The 20,023-nt window shown below is 37.2% G+C and overlaps 1 protein-coding gene across 1 annotated transcript; it reads left to right on the top strand.

Moving 5' to 3' along the window:
• The first annotated feature begins 7 nt into the window (after positions 1-7).
• Positions 8-19,355, top strand: LOC122820028 (basement membrane-specific heparan sulfate proteoglycan core protein-like). Its single transcript, XM_044097187.1, has 16 exons — positions 8-60; positions 667-939; positions 2,126-2,380; positions 2,766-3,086; positions 8,436-8,699; positions 10,000-10,320; positions 14,933-15,205; positions 16,122-16,370; positions 16,479-16,592; positions 16,710-16,725; positions 16,810-16,889; positions 17,448-17,495; positions 17,582-17,638; positions 17,728-17,787; positions 18,893-18,949; positions 19,220-19,355. Exons 3-16 carry the CDS (start codon positions 2,284-2,286, stop codon positions 19,297-19,299), a joined length of 2,037 nt encoding a protein of 678 aa, XP_043953122.1. The 5' UTR covers positions 8-60; positions 667-939; positions 2,126-2,283; the 3' UTR covers positions 19,300-19,355.
• Positions 19,356-20,023: the final 668 nt, after the last annotated feature.

Raw genomic sequence — 20,023 nt, 5'->3', positions numbered from 1 at the left:
GGGCTAGTAATGGCTATCAGACAACAGACTGGAGCTTTCCCTTTCCACTGACAGTGAACTGTAAGTCTGACAGAAACATCCTCATTCACACAATCGTAGAACACCAGACAACATTTTTGGATGCAAAACTCCTCACATTTGCATTAGTTCTCATGTTAAATGGTAAATCAGAAATAATTTGTAACAGTTTCAGACTATTTTATCTTAACCTGTCCATTGCCTTCCTATGCAGTTCTGCTCAGTTCTAATCTCTCTTCAGTTCTCTGTCTGGGATTTCTCCCATTGACTTGGATTTTCTCTGGTAAAATTTCTACCGGGCCAATCAGCGAACAGAAGGAGAGGTTTTGAACGATGATGTTGATTTTCTGCGTTGTTTTAAAAATGTTCTCTGTCTGTAGTTTTAGCAGAGGAAGTAAAGGAAGTCGTTCAGTCGGTGCTATTCACACTTTCAAATACTTGTTTTTGAAAGACTAGTTCTTAAACTTTTTTTATCAGGTAAATTGATTGGGAGCAAATTCTAATTTTCAACAATAACTTGTCCAGGAAGCTTTAAGCATCAAACAGCATAAATGACTCAGAAGTTAAAGTTTGATTGATCTGAACAGATTGTTTCCTCAAACAAGCCACTTTCTAAAGATTGTCTTGTTTTCTGTTTGTTTCAACCAGCAAATGAACCCAAAGCCTCACTGACAGCAAGTGATGACATCATACCAGCAGGGGGCAGCATAACACTGACCTGCTCTGTGGACATCGGTGTTGGCTGGAAGTTTTACTGGTTCAGAAATGATCAACAATATTCTGCTGCTCGGTTCAGAGGAAACAATGATCCAAACAGAGTCTTCATCATCACAGAGGGAGGAGTTTACAGCTGCAGAGGAGGAAGAGGAAATCCAGTTTTCTATACTGGAACCAGCAATAATGTCACTATTCAGAAAACAGGTAAACTTGTTTTTATTGTGAAATGAAACATCTTTAATGTTTCTTTGTTCATCAGTGGTGTTAAAAATATTACGACTCCAGTTTGATGATCATCATCTGTAACTCCATCTAATGACGCCTGAAAGCAGAAAATTTGTTTCTGTTCATGTTGTGTCAGATTTTTAAACCACATCATGAATTTCTATGTTAATATTGATGTAGGAGGATTTACTGCAGCAACGTGTCTGTTTGATGGAAAAACTGTACAAATGTGATTATATAATGTACAGAACAACATTCTGACTGTGTGACAATAATTTATAGGAAGTTCATGTTAAATGTCTAATACTGTTATGTTTTGCTTTATCTTTCTCTACCAGTGATCATTTTATTTTGTAATAATGAGAGCTATGAGACACCTACAGTTGAAGACAGATATTCACTGGATCAAAAGTTATTAAAATTGTTTTCTCAGTGTTTGAAGTTAAATCAACATTTTCTTATTTTAGGCAAATTAGAACAACCAAAATTATTTATATTTGCCAAATGAGAAAAGATAAATGAATAAAAAATAAAATAGTGAGTACATTTGAGATGTTTTTTGTAGTTATTTTTAAATTAAGAAATGTATTTACTTTTTTTCAGTATTATGGATAATTGTCTTTTAAACTTTCTGACTTGGGTCAAAACTTTTTAGTTTCCTTCCACAAACTTCTGACAGGTTTATGACACATTTGAGTTAATTGAAGTCACACCTGAAACTCATTGTTTTATTGTTTGACATAATTGGAAAGCCAGAAGCTTTTCAAAAATGTTTTAACTTTTTGCAAACTTTTCGTGCATTTAGGAAATAGAAATAATTTTTGTTAATTGTAACTAACTTAAAATAAGAGAAGTTGGGGCGTGCTCCGGTGGCGTAGAGAGTAGCACGCCCCACACCTGGAGGCCCCCAGTCCTCGATGCGGCCGTTGAGGGTTCGATTCCCGGTACCCACAACATTTGCCACATGTCTTCCCTCCTCTCCTTCTCCCTTTCCTGTCAGCCTACTGTTGTATAAGGGACACTAGAGCCCAGAACAAGGACCCCCTGGTGGGGAAAAAAATAGAGAAGTTTGTTCTGATTTGATTTCAGACGTTGGTAAATAATGTGAATGTGTCTCTTTATTTGGTGAATGTAAATTTCTGCTCTCTGTTACTTATGTGAACAGTTCCCATTACACCAACTGTGATCCAACAACCCAATTGGGCCCAAATCTACAGAGGAGAGAGAGTCACTCTGAGATGTGAGATCCAGGATGATGGAGGATCTCAGTGGACGTATGAATGGAAACCAACCAATAAAAACTCTCCAACATCCAGTGAAATCATGATCACTGTTAATAGCAGAAGAAATTATAGCTGCAGAGGAAGAAGAGACAGTTTCACCTTCACAAAGTGGGGAGTCGTCACATTAACAGTGATCTGTGAGTTCACCATGTATGAATTATGTTTACTGGGATTTTACTAGCAAATATCAATATTTAATGAAATATTTCTATCTGTGTGAAAGTATGTTTATATTTACACACATATCAAAAACTGATAATCAACTTTTACTGCAGGTTGCAATCAGTAGCTGCATTTCCATGACAAATGTTAACAAATCTTTGTCCATATTCTGCTATGCTAAGTTCATTCACATGACAAGTTATTAAAAATCAGTGACTGGTGTGAACAGTTACATGAAATGTATTCATAATTCAGTCAAGGCGCTCATCATCATCATCTCAGCCATCAGAGGAAAGTGTTACTGCAACACTAGAAATTTAATTCAAAATATAATTTTTGTGATGATCTCTCTCTCTCCAGCACCCAAACCTCAGCCTGTCCTCTCTGTGTCTCCATCATGGCCGAATCCTGGAGCCTCAGTGACTCTGAACTGTGAGGGTTTGGAGCTTCAATCAGCAGGATGGAGGTTCTTCTGGTATAAAACTGTTCCTGATTTGTCCAAGCGAAACTATCGACCATCCTACACCTATGAGCTGCTTCCTGGCAGCACCAATGGTACTGAGCAGAACTCCTTCATCATTAATGGACCGACTCTCACAGCAGGATTTGTGTGCAGAGCAGGAAGAGGAGAACCAAAGTTTTACACTCATTACAGTGAAGTAAAGTTTGTCTGGTCTGCAGGTCAGTTTGTTTCTCTCTCAATGGTCTAACTTTAATCAAATGTTATGTAAAAATTGCAGTATTTAATTATATAATTCTGATGTTCAGTTTCTGATATGCACAACTACAGTTCATGAGCTTAACGCTGTGGATAGATATCTAGATTGAAGAGACTGATTGCTTTGGCAGCTGAAGGAGGAACAGCTTATCCTGCTCTCTCTTGTCCTTACTGATAACTTTGCCTTAGTTACTTTTAAAGTAACAGTTTTTATAGTTATATGTTACTTTTTTGACATCATAACTGGATTACTTCAAACCTAAAGGACTGAGGGATTTTCTTGCTTTTATTTTTTACCTTACTTTTCTTCATCTCCAAGTTGAACCAGGACAAAATGCCTCCGGCCGACCCCAGAGACCTCAGCAGTATTATACAAAGACTTCAGTCTATAGAAATGAAGATCAAACTGCTGGAGGTGAACTTTGAAATCAACGCTAACTGTGTAAATGAGACAACTCTTCCTCAAAACGACGGAGAGGTCGTACGCCTCGCATCAAGCAGCCCACCCTGGAATGCTCTGGGTGCCAAGCCGAAGCAAAAGTCTCACACTGCGGATCCGATGAGACGACTGACAGGGAGAACCCCTCACCTGGACAAATCGGAGTGGCCGGCTCTGAGCCGAAACCCACCCTCAACTTCAACACCTGCTCCACCGAAGAAAAACAAACAAGCAGCTGCAACCAAAACAGCCCCACCGACTCCGCTCCCAAGGACAGAGGGACCAGCCCAAACCTCAAAACATTCTGACACTGTGGGAATCCCACTGAAAAACAGATTTTCTGCACTCCAGCCTGAGCCTCTGAGTGAAACCTCACCATCAAACATCAACAATGAGGCAAGACCAACACATCCACCCCCCAAGACCCTAAAGGACAAAGCGACCACCAGGAAAACGAAAGGTATGCCAAAAGTGCTTATTGTTGGAGATGAAGCAGTAAATGGAATCAGTCACGTCTGCAATCCCAAGAAAACCAGAGTGATTTCTTTTCCTGGTGACACTGTGTCTGATTTAACTCGCAAAGTTCTCTCTCTAACCGCTGATCAGCCAGATATTGAGTGTTTAGTTGTGCATGTTGGAGCCAACGATCTGGCGAAGCAGAAATCTGAGATTCTGAAAAAGGACTTTAATATTCTTCTGAACACTATGGGAAAATTAAAAATGAAGTTATTTCTTAGTGGTCCAATTCCATCACCTCAATAGGGAGACGAAAAACACTCCAGGCTGGGCATGATAAACAAATGGCTGATTAAAACCTGCTCTACCAGCTCAGTGACCTTCATCAATAACCTCTGGATCTACTGGCAGCGCTTTCACCTTTTTGGAAGAGGCGGACGCAATCTTAATAAACATGGGATAAAGCTACTCACTGCAAACCATTATTATTTTATCAACAAGGACAGCAACGTCATCATCGCTTCAGAAGAACAGGCTCGAGGACGTCTGATTAGGATGGCACCCTCTGCGTATCAGGAGCCAAAACAAGCTGATACAACATCGACTGGAGACGGAGCCACTGGTTCCCTTCCTCCTCCGCCCCCTCCCTGCTCATCCACTCATTCACAGGATTCACAGGATTCACAAGACACCTTTGGAGAAATGTCTTCTGGACCAGAGTTTCTCAATTTTACAGACGGAATGAATCAACAGGTTCTACTTGGGACGTCTCTCCTTAGCACTCATGCTACAGACCTCACTACATTTAAGCCACCTGCCTCTGATTTCCCAGAGGATCCATCACTCTGCGTTTCTGAGGTCTGAGGCCGGGGTTCAGATATTAATTTTATATCCGTCTTCCCCCAGAATGTGTCTGGCCCCCCGGCACTGCAAAACAGGACATTACCTGTCCGGATCACTACAAGAAAAGTTACAAAAAACAGAAACATAAAATACAGCAGACCTAATTCAAACCTCAGACGGTTCCCCTGCCTAAAGGAACCTCAGACTCAAGAACTTCTAGCCTCCAAGTCACTAAAACTAGCTCTTTTAAATACCAGATCTCTCTGTGCAAAAGCTCTATTAATCAATGATTTCATCACTGAGCATAATATCGATGTTATGTTTCTGACAGAAACATGGTTGAATGACAATAATGAACCAATCGTACTAATTGAATCTGCGCCTCCTAACTACAATTTCTTCAGTGAGAATAGAAAACATAAAAAAGGAGGAGGCGTGGCTTCAATATTTAAGAATACAGTAAATAGTAGTAAAATTTCTTTGGGTCACTTCACCTCTTTTGAGTATCTAGGAATTGAGATTAAAGGCCTCAAACGGACTTTAACACTAACTTTATACAAAACTCCAACATATGTGGAAATTTCTTTACTGAGTTGAATGAACTTCTATCTCTCGTATGTATTAATTATGAATGTTTAATAGTTGTTGGTGATTTTAACGTTCATGTTGACAACCCCCAAGACAGAGGGGCTAAAAAGCTCTCTAATATCCTAGACTTTTGGTCTAACACAACATGTCAAACAAGCAACACACACTCAAGGACACACACTGGACCTGGTTATCAGTAAGGGTGTGAATATTTCCAATGTCTCTGTAACTGATGTCGCCCTGTCGCATCACTTCCTGTTATCTTTGAAAGTTCTTTATCCTTTAATCCACTTGGACAAACAGCAACCATCACAAAACGTTCTCTCACTGAAAGCACAGCCGAAACATTTCATCAAATCTACTCTTCTTCCTCACCCTTAAGCTGTAATGACGTAGATAAGTTGGTAAATGATTTTCAGTCTAAAGTTTCAGATATCATTGATTCCATTGCCCCAATTAAAATGAAGGTTGGGTCTGGTAAGAAGAAATCTCCATGGAGAAATGCACAAACAGATCTGCAAGACAACTCCGCCGTAGGGCAGAACGAAAATGGCGTAAAACTCAACTTCACGTTCATTATGACATCTATAAAGAAAAACTACGTTACTATCATTTAACACTCAAACATGCAAGACAGGCCTTCTTTGCAGATGTCATAAACAAAAACATTAACAATGCTCGAGCTTTATTAGCAACAGTTGACAGGCTCACAAATCCTCCTCTCACGTTACCACCTGAATTTCAGTCTATTGCTGCCTGCAACCAGTTTTCCAGTTTCTTTTCAGAGAAAATTCAAAAAATTAGAGGATTAATCTACACATCCACTATAAAGTCAGTACCAACACTGTGCCCAAACAAAACAAATACAGGAAAAATGACCCAATTTCAACTACTTGATTATAAAACCCTGGAGGAAATTATAAGTCAATTAAGCTCCAGTTCTTGCTGTCTGGATGTCCTACCCTCACATTTCTTTAAGAAAGTTCTGCCTGTTGTTGCTACTGATCTGATCCAAATAGTAAACTCATCACTCTCATCAGGCGTTTTCCCCCAGGCTTTGAAAACGGCAGTAATCAAACCACTGATAAAAAAGAACAATCTAGACAAATCACTACTGCAGAATTACAGGCCGACCTCCAACCTCCCATTCATCAGCAAAGTTATTGAAAAAGTTGTGTGTAAACAGTTAAATAGCTTCCTAACGATAACCAACTGCTTTGACTCCTTCCAGTCTGGTTTCCGGTCTCACCACAGCACAGAAACTGCCCTGGTAAAAGTGTTCAATGACATCCATATAAATACGGACTGTGGGAGAACCACAGTGCTGGTTCTGTTGGACCTCAGTGCAGCTTTTGACACTGTGGACCATGAAATATTACTGAATCGACTGGAGAGTTGGGTCGGACTCTCCGGTCCAGTGCTTCACTGGTTTGAATCTTACATAAAGAAAAGGGATTTCTTTGTTTCAATTGGAAACTTCTCATCAAAGAGGTCAAAGGTCACATGTGGGGTACCCCAAGGTTCAATCCTAGGACCCCTCTTATTCAATATCTATATGCTCCCACTGGCTCAGGTTATAACAGGAAATAATATTAGCTACCATAACTATGCAGATGACACACAGCTCTACATTACGATGTCACCAGGTGACCTTTGACCCCATCCAATCACTGAACAGATGCTTAGAACAGATAAATGTGTGGATGTGCCAAAACTTCCTCCAGCTGAACAAAAACAAAACTGAAGTTATTATTTTTGGACCTAAAGAGGAACGATCTAGAGTTTTAGATCTAGAGTTATAGATCTAGAGTCAGTGCACAGCTTCTGTTATTACAACTAAAAGCCAGCGATCAGAAACCTGGGAGTAGTGATGGACTCTGACCTGAACATTCAGAGCCACGTAAAGACAGTTACAAAGACGGCCTTCTATCACCTGAAGAACATTTCCAGGATTAAAGGACTAATGTCTCAGCCAGATCTAGAGAAACTCATCCATGCGTTTATCTTCAGTTGCATTGATTATTGTAACGGCGTCTTCACAGGTCTGTCCAACAAATCAATCAAACAGCTGCAGCTGATCCAGAATGCTGCTGCTCGTGTTCTGACTAAAACCAGGAAGATAGAGCACATAACACCAGTTTTAAAGTCTCTCCACTGGCTCCCTGTAGCTCAAAGAATAGACTTTAAAATACTGTTGTTAGTTTATAAATCACTGAATGGTTTAGCACCACAATACATTAAAGATCTGCTGCTGTTGTATCAACCTTCCAGAACTCTCAGATCTTCTGGTTCTGCTCTGCATCCCCAGAACCAGAACCAAACGAGGAAAGCGGCATTCAGCATCTATGCACCAAAAATCTGGAACAAACTTCCAGAAAACTGTAAAACAGCTGAAACACTGGCTTCCTTTAAATCTCAACTAAAAACCCACTTGTTTAGAGTTGTATTTGAAACATAATCAATTGCAAATTTATTGACAGAATCTGACTTGATATTGTTTTTATTGTTGATTCTATGTTGCATTGTATTTTTTGTGTGTTTGATTTGATGTAAAGCACTTTGAAATTCCTTGCTGCTGAAATGTGCTATACAAATAAAGTTTGATTGATTGATTGATTGACAGAATGACAAACTGCTCAACTTTGTTTCCTTGCAACAAGAAGGAACCAGTGAAGGTTCTGAGTTCTCGTCTCTCCAGTCTTTCTGGATGAAGTTATACCTCTGATTTATGATGTATAGAAATCAGAAATATACCAATAGCTTCGTCATTAATATATTTATGAATGGTTGAATAGATGCCTCTCTAAATAGTTTAAGGCATATTGCAATTATTAAAAAAGTTTAAATATGAGGTATGCATTTATTTCATTTAGTTGTTTAAATGTTCTGGTTTTCTTTATAACAGAAGAAAATCATGTGAAGTAAAACATTGTATACATAATTTTATGTTGAGGTAAAATATTTAAAAATGTATTTTGTTTTTCAGATTCAGCAGCAGCTTCTCTCTCAGTGAATCCTGACAGAGTTCAACACTTCAGGTCTGAATCTGTCACACTGACTTGTAAAGGAAACTCTACTGAGTGGAGAGTGATGAAGTCTACAGAAAGAGACCACCTGTCATTCTGCTCCAACTGGGGGAAAATGACTGGATCTACATGCACCATCAACATGAACTGGTCTCCTAGTGGAGTGTTCTGGTGTGAGTCTGGATCAGGAGAGTTCAGCAATGCAGTGAACATCACTATACATGGTAGGTTATGATTTCTAGTACTGTTCTGTGGACAAAAATCTGTATAACAGATCAGGCTGAGACTCTGGCAAATGGCAAAGAGCAAAGCTTTATTTCGTCTGCAGACGGAGAACAAACAGCACTGAGTTCTGATTTGGAGCTGCAAGCCTTCACAATATATAGAACTCATGTTACACAATGTAGTCATTCCAGTTTCAATTGATCAATATACAAGCCACGTAACCACACTGGAGGGTCAGTTAAATATCTTCTTGTTCAAATATGTGAGTTTCCAAAAATCAGGTTTACTAATGGAACAATTTTGGATAACTAGAACATTGTCAAACCAGAACATCCAGCAGGTGCACCAATTTCTTAAAACTCTGAGCTGGTGATTTTCCATAGAGAAACTTCTTAAGACTCAGGGTTTATTCCATCACACTATATCTATCTAAACTATCTGTTCTTTTCTGTTAAATACTGGCCCTTGTTGTGGTATGTATGGTGAGGTATTGTCACTATCAGCCTGCTGCAGTTGCTGCAGGGAGACGTCAACAGGAAACTTTATCTAACTGGTTCTGCAGAGACTCTCTAGTCTTCATACTCTAACAGGTTGAACAAAACTAATGTGGTTAAATAAGTAAAAGAATTAAATAAAATTTTTAAGAGACATAATAAACAATTTTTACTCCACAGTTCTTACACTCTTTGTATATGAAAAAATCAAACTTTTTACTCTCTTCATCCCAGTACATTGTTGACTGAAACCAATTTATTATTATTGACATTAATTTGTTTACTTTTAGTTAGGAATCCATAATAATGACTGTCAAAACTTGAAAATGAAAATATCATTTTCATTTTCAAAAGTCTTGTATAGTTACAGCTTTTCTCTACTTTATATGTGCAGAAAGTTACACAATTCACATTTGGGTATTCTTTAATCTGACTAGAAATTGAGTGTTAAATCTTGGCAAAAGAAAAAACAGCCTTATACTTAATTATTTTTTAACTGATGTTCCGCTGTCACCTCCTTTTCTAAAAATCACTTCTGAAATGTGATATTATATATTTTACAGCTGATTATTATGCTATTATCCTGGAGAGCCCTGTTCATCCTGTGACTGAAGGAGATCCTGTTACTCTGAGCTGCAGAGATAAAAATCAAAATCTTCTCTCCAATGTGTTTTTCTATCACAATGATAAACTCATCAATAATGACAGCAGAGAAGAGCTGAAGATCTCTGCAGTGTCAAAGTCAGATGAAGGTTTCTACAAATAATTCAAAATATAATTTTTGTGACGATCTCTCTCTCTCCAGCACCCAAACCTCAGCCTGTCCTCTCTGTGTCTCCATCATGGCCGAATCCTGGAGCCTCAGTGACTCTGAACTGTGAGGGTTTGGAGCTTCAATCAGCAGGATGGAGGTTCTTCTGGTATAAAACTGTTCCTGATACATCCAAGCGCAACTATCGACCATCCTACACCTATGAACTGCTTCCTGGCAGCACCAATGGTACTGAGCAGAACTCCTTCATCATTAATGGACCGACTCTCACAGCAGGATTTGTGTGCAGAGCAGGAAGAGGAGAACCAAAGTTTTACACTAATTACAGTGAAGTAAAGTTTGTCTGGTCTGCAGGTCAGTTTGTTTTTGTTCTTTCATTTTGGATTTTTATTCCACAATTTGCATTTTTGATGAGCTCTAGTTTCTAGTTAACGTTGTGAATAATGTATTGTGTTCTTCCTGTTTTTGTGTTGTTTTATTAATAGTGGTAAACACACCACACAGTTAGGTTAGAGAAGTTCATGAATAAAAAGCTGAGACAATTCTGATAACAATAACAAAACAATGTGTTGTTGAAGCTACGAAATACTGATTTCACCAGAATGTATCTCTTTTATAAGTTTTGCACATCTTAGGCAAAAAATTAGCTTTTGACTCTGGTTAAATGGTTGGTGCACATGGTTTTGGAAAAGAAAGAACAAATAAGTTAGAAGCAGCAATCTCCTAATGTTGTTCTCTAGGGTTTCTAATTGTAGAATGAGTTCAACTGTCAATGTGACAAAATTATTTAGCTTTCTGCTAAAAGACAGTGATGAAGAGAAGAACAACCAGAATACAGCAAAATGTTGATGGAGACCAGGGGTCCCCAAACTCGGTCCTCGAGGGCCGTCCTCCTGCATGTTTTAGTTCTCTCCTTGGTTTAACGCACCTGAATCAGATGACGGCTCGTTAGAAGGCCTAAGAAGAACATTGACCTGCTGAAAAGGTTGTTGGTGCCACCAGGGAGAGAACTAAAACGTGCTGGATGCCGGCCCTCCAGGACCGAGTTTGGTGACCCCTGATGTAGACGGACCAGAAGCAATAAAGAGAATGTTAACGTCTGGAGCCACTAGGGCAGGCATGTCAAACATACGGCCCGCGGGCCGGACCCGGCCCGTTGGATGATTTAATCCGGCCCGGCATAAATTTCTGAGTATGTCCAAAAAAAAAGCGAGTCTCTAGCTCATTTCTATCAAAAATTGTGATTAAAAAAAAAAATAAATGCTCCCTCCGGCCGCTAGAGGGTAGTAAATGTGTAAAAGCGCTCACTCCAGCATGCGGCACTGATACGAGTTAGTAACAGGATGTAAACATTCGCAATGTGATGCGTCCAAGTAAAAATAAACTGGCAATCTTACTTCACCATTCACCACTACTAAACAAGTTATCGGTCAACACACCCTTCCCAAAATGGCACTGTCAAAAAAAAGAAAAGTGGACACAGAATGCAGAGGGTTCCAGGAAAAATGGACTGAGAAGTATTTATTCACGGAAGTGAACGCAAAACCAGTGTGCTTGGTATGTAATCAGCAAGTTGCAGTGTTCAAAGAGTTTAATATTCGGCGCCACTATGAGACTCATCATAAAGAAAAGTTTGACCACTTGAACGGACAAATAAGGAAAGACGAGATAAACAAATTGGTCGCTGGTCTGAAGAAACAGCAGTCTACTTTTACACGCAGCCGCGATATTTCTGATGAGGCTGTAAGAGCCAGCTACATTATTGCCAACGAGCTAGTGCAGGCATCCAAGCCATTTTCTGATGGGGAGTTTGTAAAAACATGCATGCTGAAGGCTGCAGAAGTCGTGTGCCCTGAAAAGCGACCTGCTTTTGCCAATATTAGTCTAACAAGGAACACTGTCGCAGATCGGGTGACAGAACTCTCAAGTGACTTGAGCAGCCAACTGAAAGAGAAAATCAAGTCATTTATCGCATTTTCAATTGCAATAGATGAGAGTACCGATGTCACAGATATTGCTCAACTGGCCATATTCATTAGAGGTGTTGATGAAACTTTGACCATCACCGAGGAGCTTCTTGAAATGGTGCCTATGAATGACACCACAACAGCAGATAACATTTTCAGCGCTCTCGTTGGCGCGCTGGACAAGGTGGGAGCGGACTGGTCCCGTGCCGTGAGCCTGGCTACCGACGGTGCGCCATCAATGATCGGGAGAAAGGCAGGCGTTGCCACAAAATTCCGTGACAAAGTACAGACTGCAAATGGAGGACAAGAGTTTTGGATATTTCATTGTATTTTACATCAGGAGGCGTTATGTTGTAAAACACTGCAAATGGACCATGTTATGAGTGTGGTTGTGAAAACTGTCAATTTCATCAGAGCGCGCGGGCTAAATCACCGTCAGTTTGACACATTTCTCAGTGATAATGACATTCATGCTGGCCTACCATACCACACTGACGTGCGGTGGTTAAGCAGAGGTGCAGTACTGAAGCGCTTCTTTGAGCTACGAGGGGAAATTGGACAGTTCATGGAGAAGAAGGGATGCCCAGTAAAGGAACTTAAATGCAAGGAATGGGTGCAGGATCTTGCGTTCATGGTTGATATTACACAACACTTGAATACACTTAACACTAAATTGCAGGGCCGTAACAGAGTTGTCACTCAATATTACGACAGCATAAGTGCGTTCAAGATGAAACAGTCACTGTGGGAGACGCAGCTATCCAACGGTGACACCGCGCATTTCTCTTGTCTCACAGCTGTCGTCCGGAGACACCGGACCGTCCCGATAATGATTTGGATAAATATAAGAATAACATAACAGATTTGCTGCAAGAGTTTGAGCAGAGGTTTCAGGTATTCGGTGAACTTCAAAACAAATTTGGCTTTTTTCGCTTGCCATTTACAGCGAAGCCTTCTGATATGCCAGCTGACATTCAACTCGAGCTTATTGACTTGCAGTGCGATTCCGCTATGAAGGATAAATTTAGGTCAGTGGGATTGGATACGTTTTATCAATATCTCGTGCCAGGTTACCCCAAATTAACAGCCATGGCTGCAAAGGTTCTATCCATGTTTGGGACTACTTATCTTTGTGAACAGGTGTTTTCGGTAATGAATAATAATAAAACAAAGCAGCGCTCAAGGTTAACAAATAAACACTTGAATGACATTGTTAAATGTGCTGCTACTCAGGATTTGACACCTAATATCGATGCACTTGTGAAGGCAAAAAGATGCCAAGTTTCAGGAGCCAGCAGCAGCAAGTAGACTGCAGGAGTGCATTGAGAGAGAAAAAATAGTGGGATGACACAAAATTTGTTTGCACTCGTGAATACAGATAATTAAAAATAAGATCCATCTGATTTCATATTAAAGACAATTGATATTGTGCAGTTTGTTCTCAGCTTCAGTAGGCCCAGCCTAGTAGTTTGATCTGACGTAGTCTAATCTTATTGCCCATGCACTGCACTTTTTGTATTTACTTCAAAGCAGTATGACAATTAAGGCGAAAATATTTTTTTCATAGCTCCCACTTGAGTTTGTTATTGTGGTGAGTTGGTTCAGGTGTAAAACTGCATTCAATCAACTGTTAAAATAAACCAGTTAACACCTTCATACCCAAACATGAAAATAATTTTTTTCCATTGTTTGTTGAATAAATGTGTTGTGCTCAGAAAAGATCCCTTGTCATCTATAATTATAATATGTAGGGTAGGCCACAAATGTAGGCTGAATGATAAAACATAGTACTGAAAAACAAAGCTAAATATTTGGAGTTGACATTCTTTTACTGATCCGGCCCACCTGAGAACAAAAAGTCTGGATCCGGCCCCAGAGCCAAACTGAGTTTGACATGCCTGCACTAGGGGGTGCTGTGGTGCATGAGTAACCTGCAATAACTTGAAGAAGGAGCTGAACGAGCAGCTGGTTACCTGGACGAACTTATATTAGCATGTTGTTTTATTTTCAGTCGTTTTGGTTGTTATGTGCACTTTGTCTCTTTGTAGTGTTTCACACTAATTGAAAGATATCATGTGATGTTTTTAAATCTTCATTAATTAATTTTTTATTTCTATTGACACATGTAGTTATAAACAACATTGAGTCTCTTGGAATTGCTTTTGCATTCCCTAAGATCTGATTTTTTAGACTTCAAATTCAATAACAGTTTGAAAATTCTTGTCTTTCACAGTTTATAATCAGACTAAATGAAGGAACCCCGCTCTGTTTGTTTCTATTAGCGTAGGTCCATGGCTACTCAACTGCTTCGTTTTCTACAGGGATGCAAGATTTTATGATTTGGTTCAACATGTGATTCAAAAATGTGTTAATTGTTTGGGTTCCTCTGTATTGATACTTTTGGAAGTGGTGAAAAAATTAGGTTACAATTGAAACCATTGTACCCTAGATATTTAAATTATATTATTTAAGTGCTATTTGGAAGTTTGATTAACTCTGAATTAATTGCAGAAATATTTGATAGAAGATTGTAAGTTTTTGAAATTTTCTTCCCTTTTGACATTTAAAGGTCAAAACCTTGGAGTCAGTTTTGACCATTTCTATTTTAACTGATAAAGTAACAAAGTAGCAGATTATCACTGCAGCATTTTACTGTTATTCATACTTAACAAAGTTGATAGTTTTTATATTTTTTTATTTTAGTTTTGTTACCTCAAAGCTCTGAAACTCTGACATTGTGGACTCTTTCTCACTTTTATAAAAAAAAATTATATCAACAACCTTAAGAATCTAAAATTTATTTGAGGTAACACTTATTTTCTTTATTTTTGTTGTTTTTGGTGTCGTTGGTTTTACCTTCCCTACTGTAATGTCTATAAACCACTAATCTTTTTACTGTTTATTTTATAATCACAGATCAATAATAAATATTGTTTTTTTTACATTTTTCAACACAACTGCTAAGAAACATTCTGTACAATTATGTGTTTTGTTTCCAGACTCTCATCCAGCAGCTTCTCTCTCAGTGAGTCCTGACAGAGTTCAACATTTCGTTGATCAATCTGTCACAATGAAATGTGGTGAGAACGACACCAAGTGGAGACTGAGGAGGTTTACAGAATCAACCAGTCCATCACACGTTCGGTGCTCCAACTGGGGGACGATGCATGGATCCTCATGTACCATTGACAGACTGGAGGATCACAGTGGAGTTTACTGGTGTGAGTCTGAATCTGGAAAATTCAGCAACTCAGTCAACATCACTGTACAGGGTAGGTTATGATTTTTTTATGTTTTTGTTTACTCTTTGTTATTCAGAATAACTACAGTTCCTGTCTACAGGAATCTAGTGATTCCTACATTGTTTGCTCTCCAGGTAAATTTTATCAAAATGAATAAATCAAAATTTTATGTTTGACGTGAGCAGCAGAAAGGCGTTGATGTTTTTTGTCCTTTAAAATTGAGCAGCTCTCCTTCTTTCTTTGACTGTTCTGTTTTGTAAGCATGTGGGTCCAAGTAAATTTTAGAAAAAAAATAACAAAAAACTAGTGTAAAATTACTAATAATCAGAGTAATAGAATAAAATTCAACTTTCTCATTGCACGTCACAAGTACAAAGCAAAGAAATGCAATTTACCTCCATCCAGAAGTGCTTAAAAAAATAAGAATGTTACAAATGTGCAGTAGTTTTTTTTGTTTTGTTTTTTAAATATGCCAACTTTAATATTATAATACAAGGCATCATAATATTAGAACTTTGCATAATTACAGCTGCATGTTAACAATCCTCTGAAAAATCTAATAAAATCTCTCATGTTCCTTCTCTTAGTGAAATGGAGTCTTATGCCAGGTTTTTTTGTTTAATATGTTTTTATATTAAAGCTGCATTATGTAACGTTTATAAAAACTGTTTTTTTTTTCATTACTGAACACTTTCAGAGATCAATCACAAAAGTATTTTTATCTAAAATAATGCAACTATTTGGTTGATGTGTGAATTTTTTTTTGTCATCAATAATTCAAAAATAATTATCAATTGTTGAAAAAAATAGCGATTAGTTGTGTTTTCAATTAGCTTGGTTTAACACTCAAAGATATAAAATCTACTTAAATAACTGGAACAGTTTTTTCAAAAGGTTGATAAAAGTTGATTGCTTGTCAGTATTTGATATTCTGATTGTTTTACAGATGATTATGATGATATTATCCTGGTGAGCCCTGTTCATCCTGTGACTGAAGGAGATCCTGTTACTCTGAGCTGCAGAGATAAAAAACAAAATCTTCTCTCCAATGTGTTTTTCTATCACAATGATAAACTCATCCAGAATGACAGCAGAGAGGAGCTGAAGATCTCTGCAGTGTCAAAGTCAGATGAAGGTTTCTACAAATGTCAACATTCAGGAAAAGAGTCACCAAGCAGCTGGATGTCTGTTAGAGGTGAGGAGGATTAAAATATTTGATGTAATCTCCATTTGTCTATTTGGACGTGATGTAACATCTGGTAATAAATACTTTTGGTTTCCTCTCACTGTTTGTTATTTCCAGTAACTCTTTCCAGTCCCGTCTCCTCGTCTCGTTTACTGCTGATCATTGGACCCATTAGTGGAATCATTCTGATTATTTTCCTGCTCTTGTTGTGGCGCTACAGACGGCCCAAAGGTTCGATCCCACTTTGTTCATTTACACTCTTTAATCAACGGCACACATTTGCTCTGCTTCATGTTAAAAGTGATTTGAACCACAGAATAAGTAACAATAAATGTTTTTTTCCCACAGATTTATGCTCTTTCAGGTCAGTACATAACTTTCCCTTCTTCTGTAACTAACATGAATTTCTGTCGTTGTTTGCTGTAACTTTTCTGTATTTTTATTTTAGATCAGACAAAAACAATCAGAGGTCGACCACCAATCACAGAGCAGAGATTGAGATCAGTGACAATAACGCTCCTTCTGAAGGTCAGAATTTTATCAGATTCTTCTCATAATGCATTTACTTTTTTTATTTTTTTAAATCAACTTACATATTTATTCAGTATGCTTTATATTTGCATGTTTGTGTACAATTAAAATAAACTAATATAAAACTGCTCTATAATGACACATTGAACTTACAGTAAAATATGAAATTCAGTTTAAATATATCAAAAATGATTTCAGATAAAGACGCAGGATATTTTTGTCTTGAATAATTTCTCTTTCTAACTGTGTGACGTTAATGCTAATGGCATATTAGACTACTGTTAAAAAAAATAAGTGAAAATACCATAAAGTACAACCAATTACATCTGAAAAATGTTCCCATCTATTCACAATGTCAGGATTTTATATCACAGCCTTAATCTGTGTAGCATTAAATTAATCTCTTTCCTCCACACAAATGCCCAACGTTGATAATGTGGAAAATATTAGATTTGTGCAAATTTATATATATATAAAAATAAATCACATTTATATAAGTATTCGTTGTTATTATATAACTATTAACCCATTATTGTTTTTTTTTTCTTAATATAGGTGATGCTCTCTATGCATCAGTCAAGCCTTCTGAAGCCGCCGCTCCTGGTGAAGTATTTCTATTTAAAGCAGATGCACTTTAAAAAAAAAAAAAAAAAACTGAACTAAAACTGTGAAATGTTTTTTTTCTGCAGCTGAACCCAAAGAAATAACGTACACCATGATTAAGTTCAAAAAGCTCAGAAAAAAGAGTGAGTGCAAAAAACACAAACCTTCTGCAACACGAGATGATAACTGAAGGATTTCTGACTCCATGTCTTTGTTTTGTCGATCTCAACAGGAAAACCCCGTAAACCTGAGGAACGCGTTGTTTACGCTGAAGTGAAACCAAGAGCTGCAGGTAAAGTCAGACTTGGTATTAAAATGTGTCTTCATGTCATTACCCTGCAGGTTCAGATCGTCTGACTTCATTCTACAGCTTTTTCATTCTAAAAAGAGAAAGAATCAAAAATAATTTCACAACTTTTTTATTTTTATTTTTATCTAACACATCTGGTATAATTGACCAGAATCATAAATTAATCTGTAATTACATACAAACTATAGAACAATAGCAACAAAAATGCTGTTTGACTAATTTTGATTCTGATTAATCTAAAATAATGTGCAGCACTTATATTTCTAAAAGATCTTAATGGCTTCTGTCTGATCACAGAGTTATGATAAAAAATAAAGGCATCAGTCAGGAGAAGGGTAAATAAAAACCTCAGTATAAAGCATGGCTACTGAATAACTTCAGAGTGACTGTAAAAATGCAAACAACAACCCTAAAAAAAAACTTAATGGATATTTAGTTTGTTCTGGTTGTATTCTACATGTGACAGCAGTGTGTTGAATTCTGGATTAATTAAACACTTTAACTTTATTGCACCTTCTTATCTTCTTCTTTCTTTTGCAGTTCAGTATGTAGGAAATGGTTCTTTAAATGTTTTGAAATTATTTATCATGATCTCATCATCATCATAAAAAAGTACATATTTATCTGTAACATTGGCTGCAAACTCTCACTAGACATCAGCAAAAACAGAGGGACTGAAGACTTTTACAGATTGTGTGTTTTATGAAAACATTTGTTGCATGTTAATTTTCTCAGTAGCTTTTTGACTCAGTTTGCAGTGTAACGATTGTTTTACAACATATTGATCCTCCCCATGTAGCCACGCAGCTGCAAATTGTGTCAGGAAAATTTCCCTTTCCTTTTGTGAAGTTTTATCTTCCTCTCGATGACACAGTGGTGGATATTTCTTTTGTCAAATGCAGTCTGTTATTAAAACGAAGAAAAAAAAACTACGTATTGTCTCTCTTGAATTTGGTTTCAGCTTTTCAGAATCTGAAATAAATTTACCGTCTTTTTTTTCTTCTTCTTTTATTTTTGGTAAACAATGTTGTGTAAAACATAGCTGTAAAACATTCCTGTGTTTGATTGAATGAGTTTCCTGTTTCAGAACTCGCTCCAACGTACGCTGTGGTCAACAAGAGCAAAGCCAAGAAGAACAGGAAAGGTAACAGGATTTACATTCAGTTTCTCATATGCAACATATTTAATCAAATCATTTTACATTGTAAATTAATTTTCACCATAATTCCCATATCTAGTCATCCTTTTTAGCATTTTGGATGTCTGACTTTGCAAATTTTCCTCTATATAAAATGCTTTATAACTAATGGTGTAAGCTTTCTATATGAACAGTGTTGGGTTCAGTTTGACTCTAGGAATTAAATTCCTGCTTGTTGAATTTGTTATTATTAATGCTAATTGTCTTAATTCACAGGAAAACCTGCAGCAACAAATGAACCAGTTTATTCTGAAATCAAATCAGGAGCAACTCTGAACGATGAATCTGCCTTGTAGCATCTATCTATCTATCTATCTATCTATCTATCTATCTATCTATCTATCTATCTATCTATCTATCTATCTATCTATCTATCTATCTATCTATCTATCTATCTATCTATCTATCTATCTATCTATCTATCTATCTATCTATCTATCTATCTATCTATCATCTATCTATCATCTATCTATCTATCATCTATCTATCTATCTATCTATCTATCTATCTATCTATCTATCTATCTATCTATCTATCTATCTATCTATCTATCTATCTATCTATCTATCTATCTATCTATCTATCTATCTATCTATCTATATATCTATCTATCTATCTATCTATCTATCTATCTATGCTTAGAATTCATGTACATACTTCATGTTAGAGCAACGTTGTCTTTAAGTACAAGTTTTATCTTTCAATGTCTTGAATATATTTTGCTACTTTTAAATATAATTAATATTTGTCTCTGATCCAAAATGCTGTGAAAGTGTGAAATATATGATCATTTATTTTCTATGTTACTCAATTAAAACATATCTAGCTGTATTAAGTAAAATTGATACTGTAAGGGTGTCAGTATTAAAGTCTGTCTTTTGGAAATAAACTATAAAATTGTATTATATTGCAGTCTAAGCACTGTGGACTTTTTTTATTTTTCTATGCGCTCTTAATGTAATGTTTGTTGTTTCCTATTTCTGCAATGCTGAAGACAAAAGATGGAACAATTGGCTGAAG

This window comes from Gambusia affinis, linkage group LG18 (genome assembly GCF_019740435.1).
Source record: "Gambusia affinis linkage group LG18, SWU_Gaff_1.0, whole genome shotgun sequence".
Classification (NCBI taxonomy): domain Eukaryota; kingdom Metazoa; phylum Chordata; class Actinopteri; order Cyprinodontiformes; family Poeciliidae; genus Gambusia; species Gambusia affinis.
Note: the sequence above shows the minus strand (reverse complement) of the source record. Positions and strands in the feature narration are given on the sequence as shown.

Excerpts from the sequence above, each read along its gene's own strand:
- LOC122820028 (XM_044097187.1), top strand. The coding sequence starts at position 2,284 with ATGATCACTGTTAATAGCAGAAGAAATTATAGCTGCAGAGGAAGAAGA. Across the intron at positions 8,700-9,999 it reads AGTGAACATCACTATACATG|CACCCAAACCTCAGCCTGTC; the intron begins GTAGGTTATGAT and ends CTCTCTCTCCAG. Across the intron at positions 16,371-16,478 it reads CAGCTGGATGTCTGTTAGAG|TAACTCTTTCCAGTCCCGTC; the intron begins GTGAGGAGGATT and ends TGTTATTTCCAG.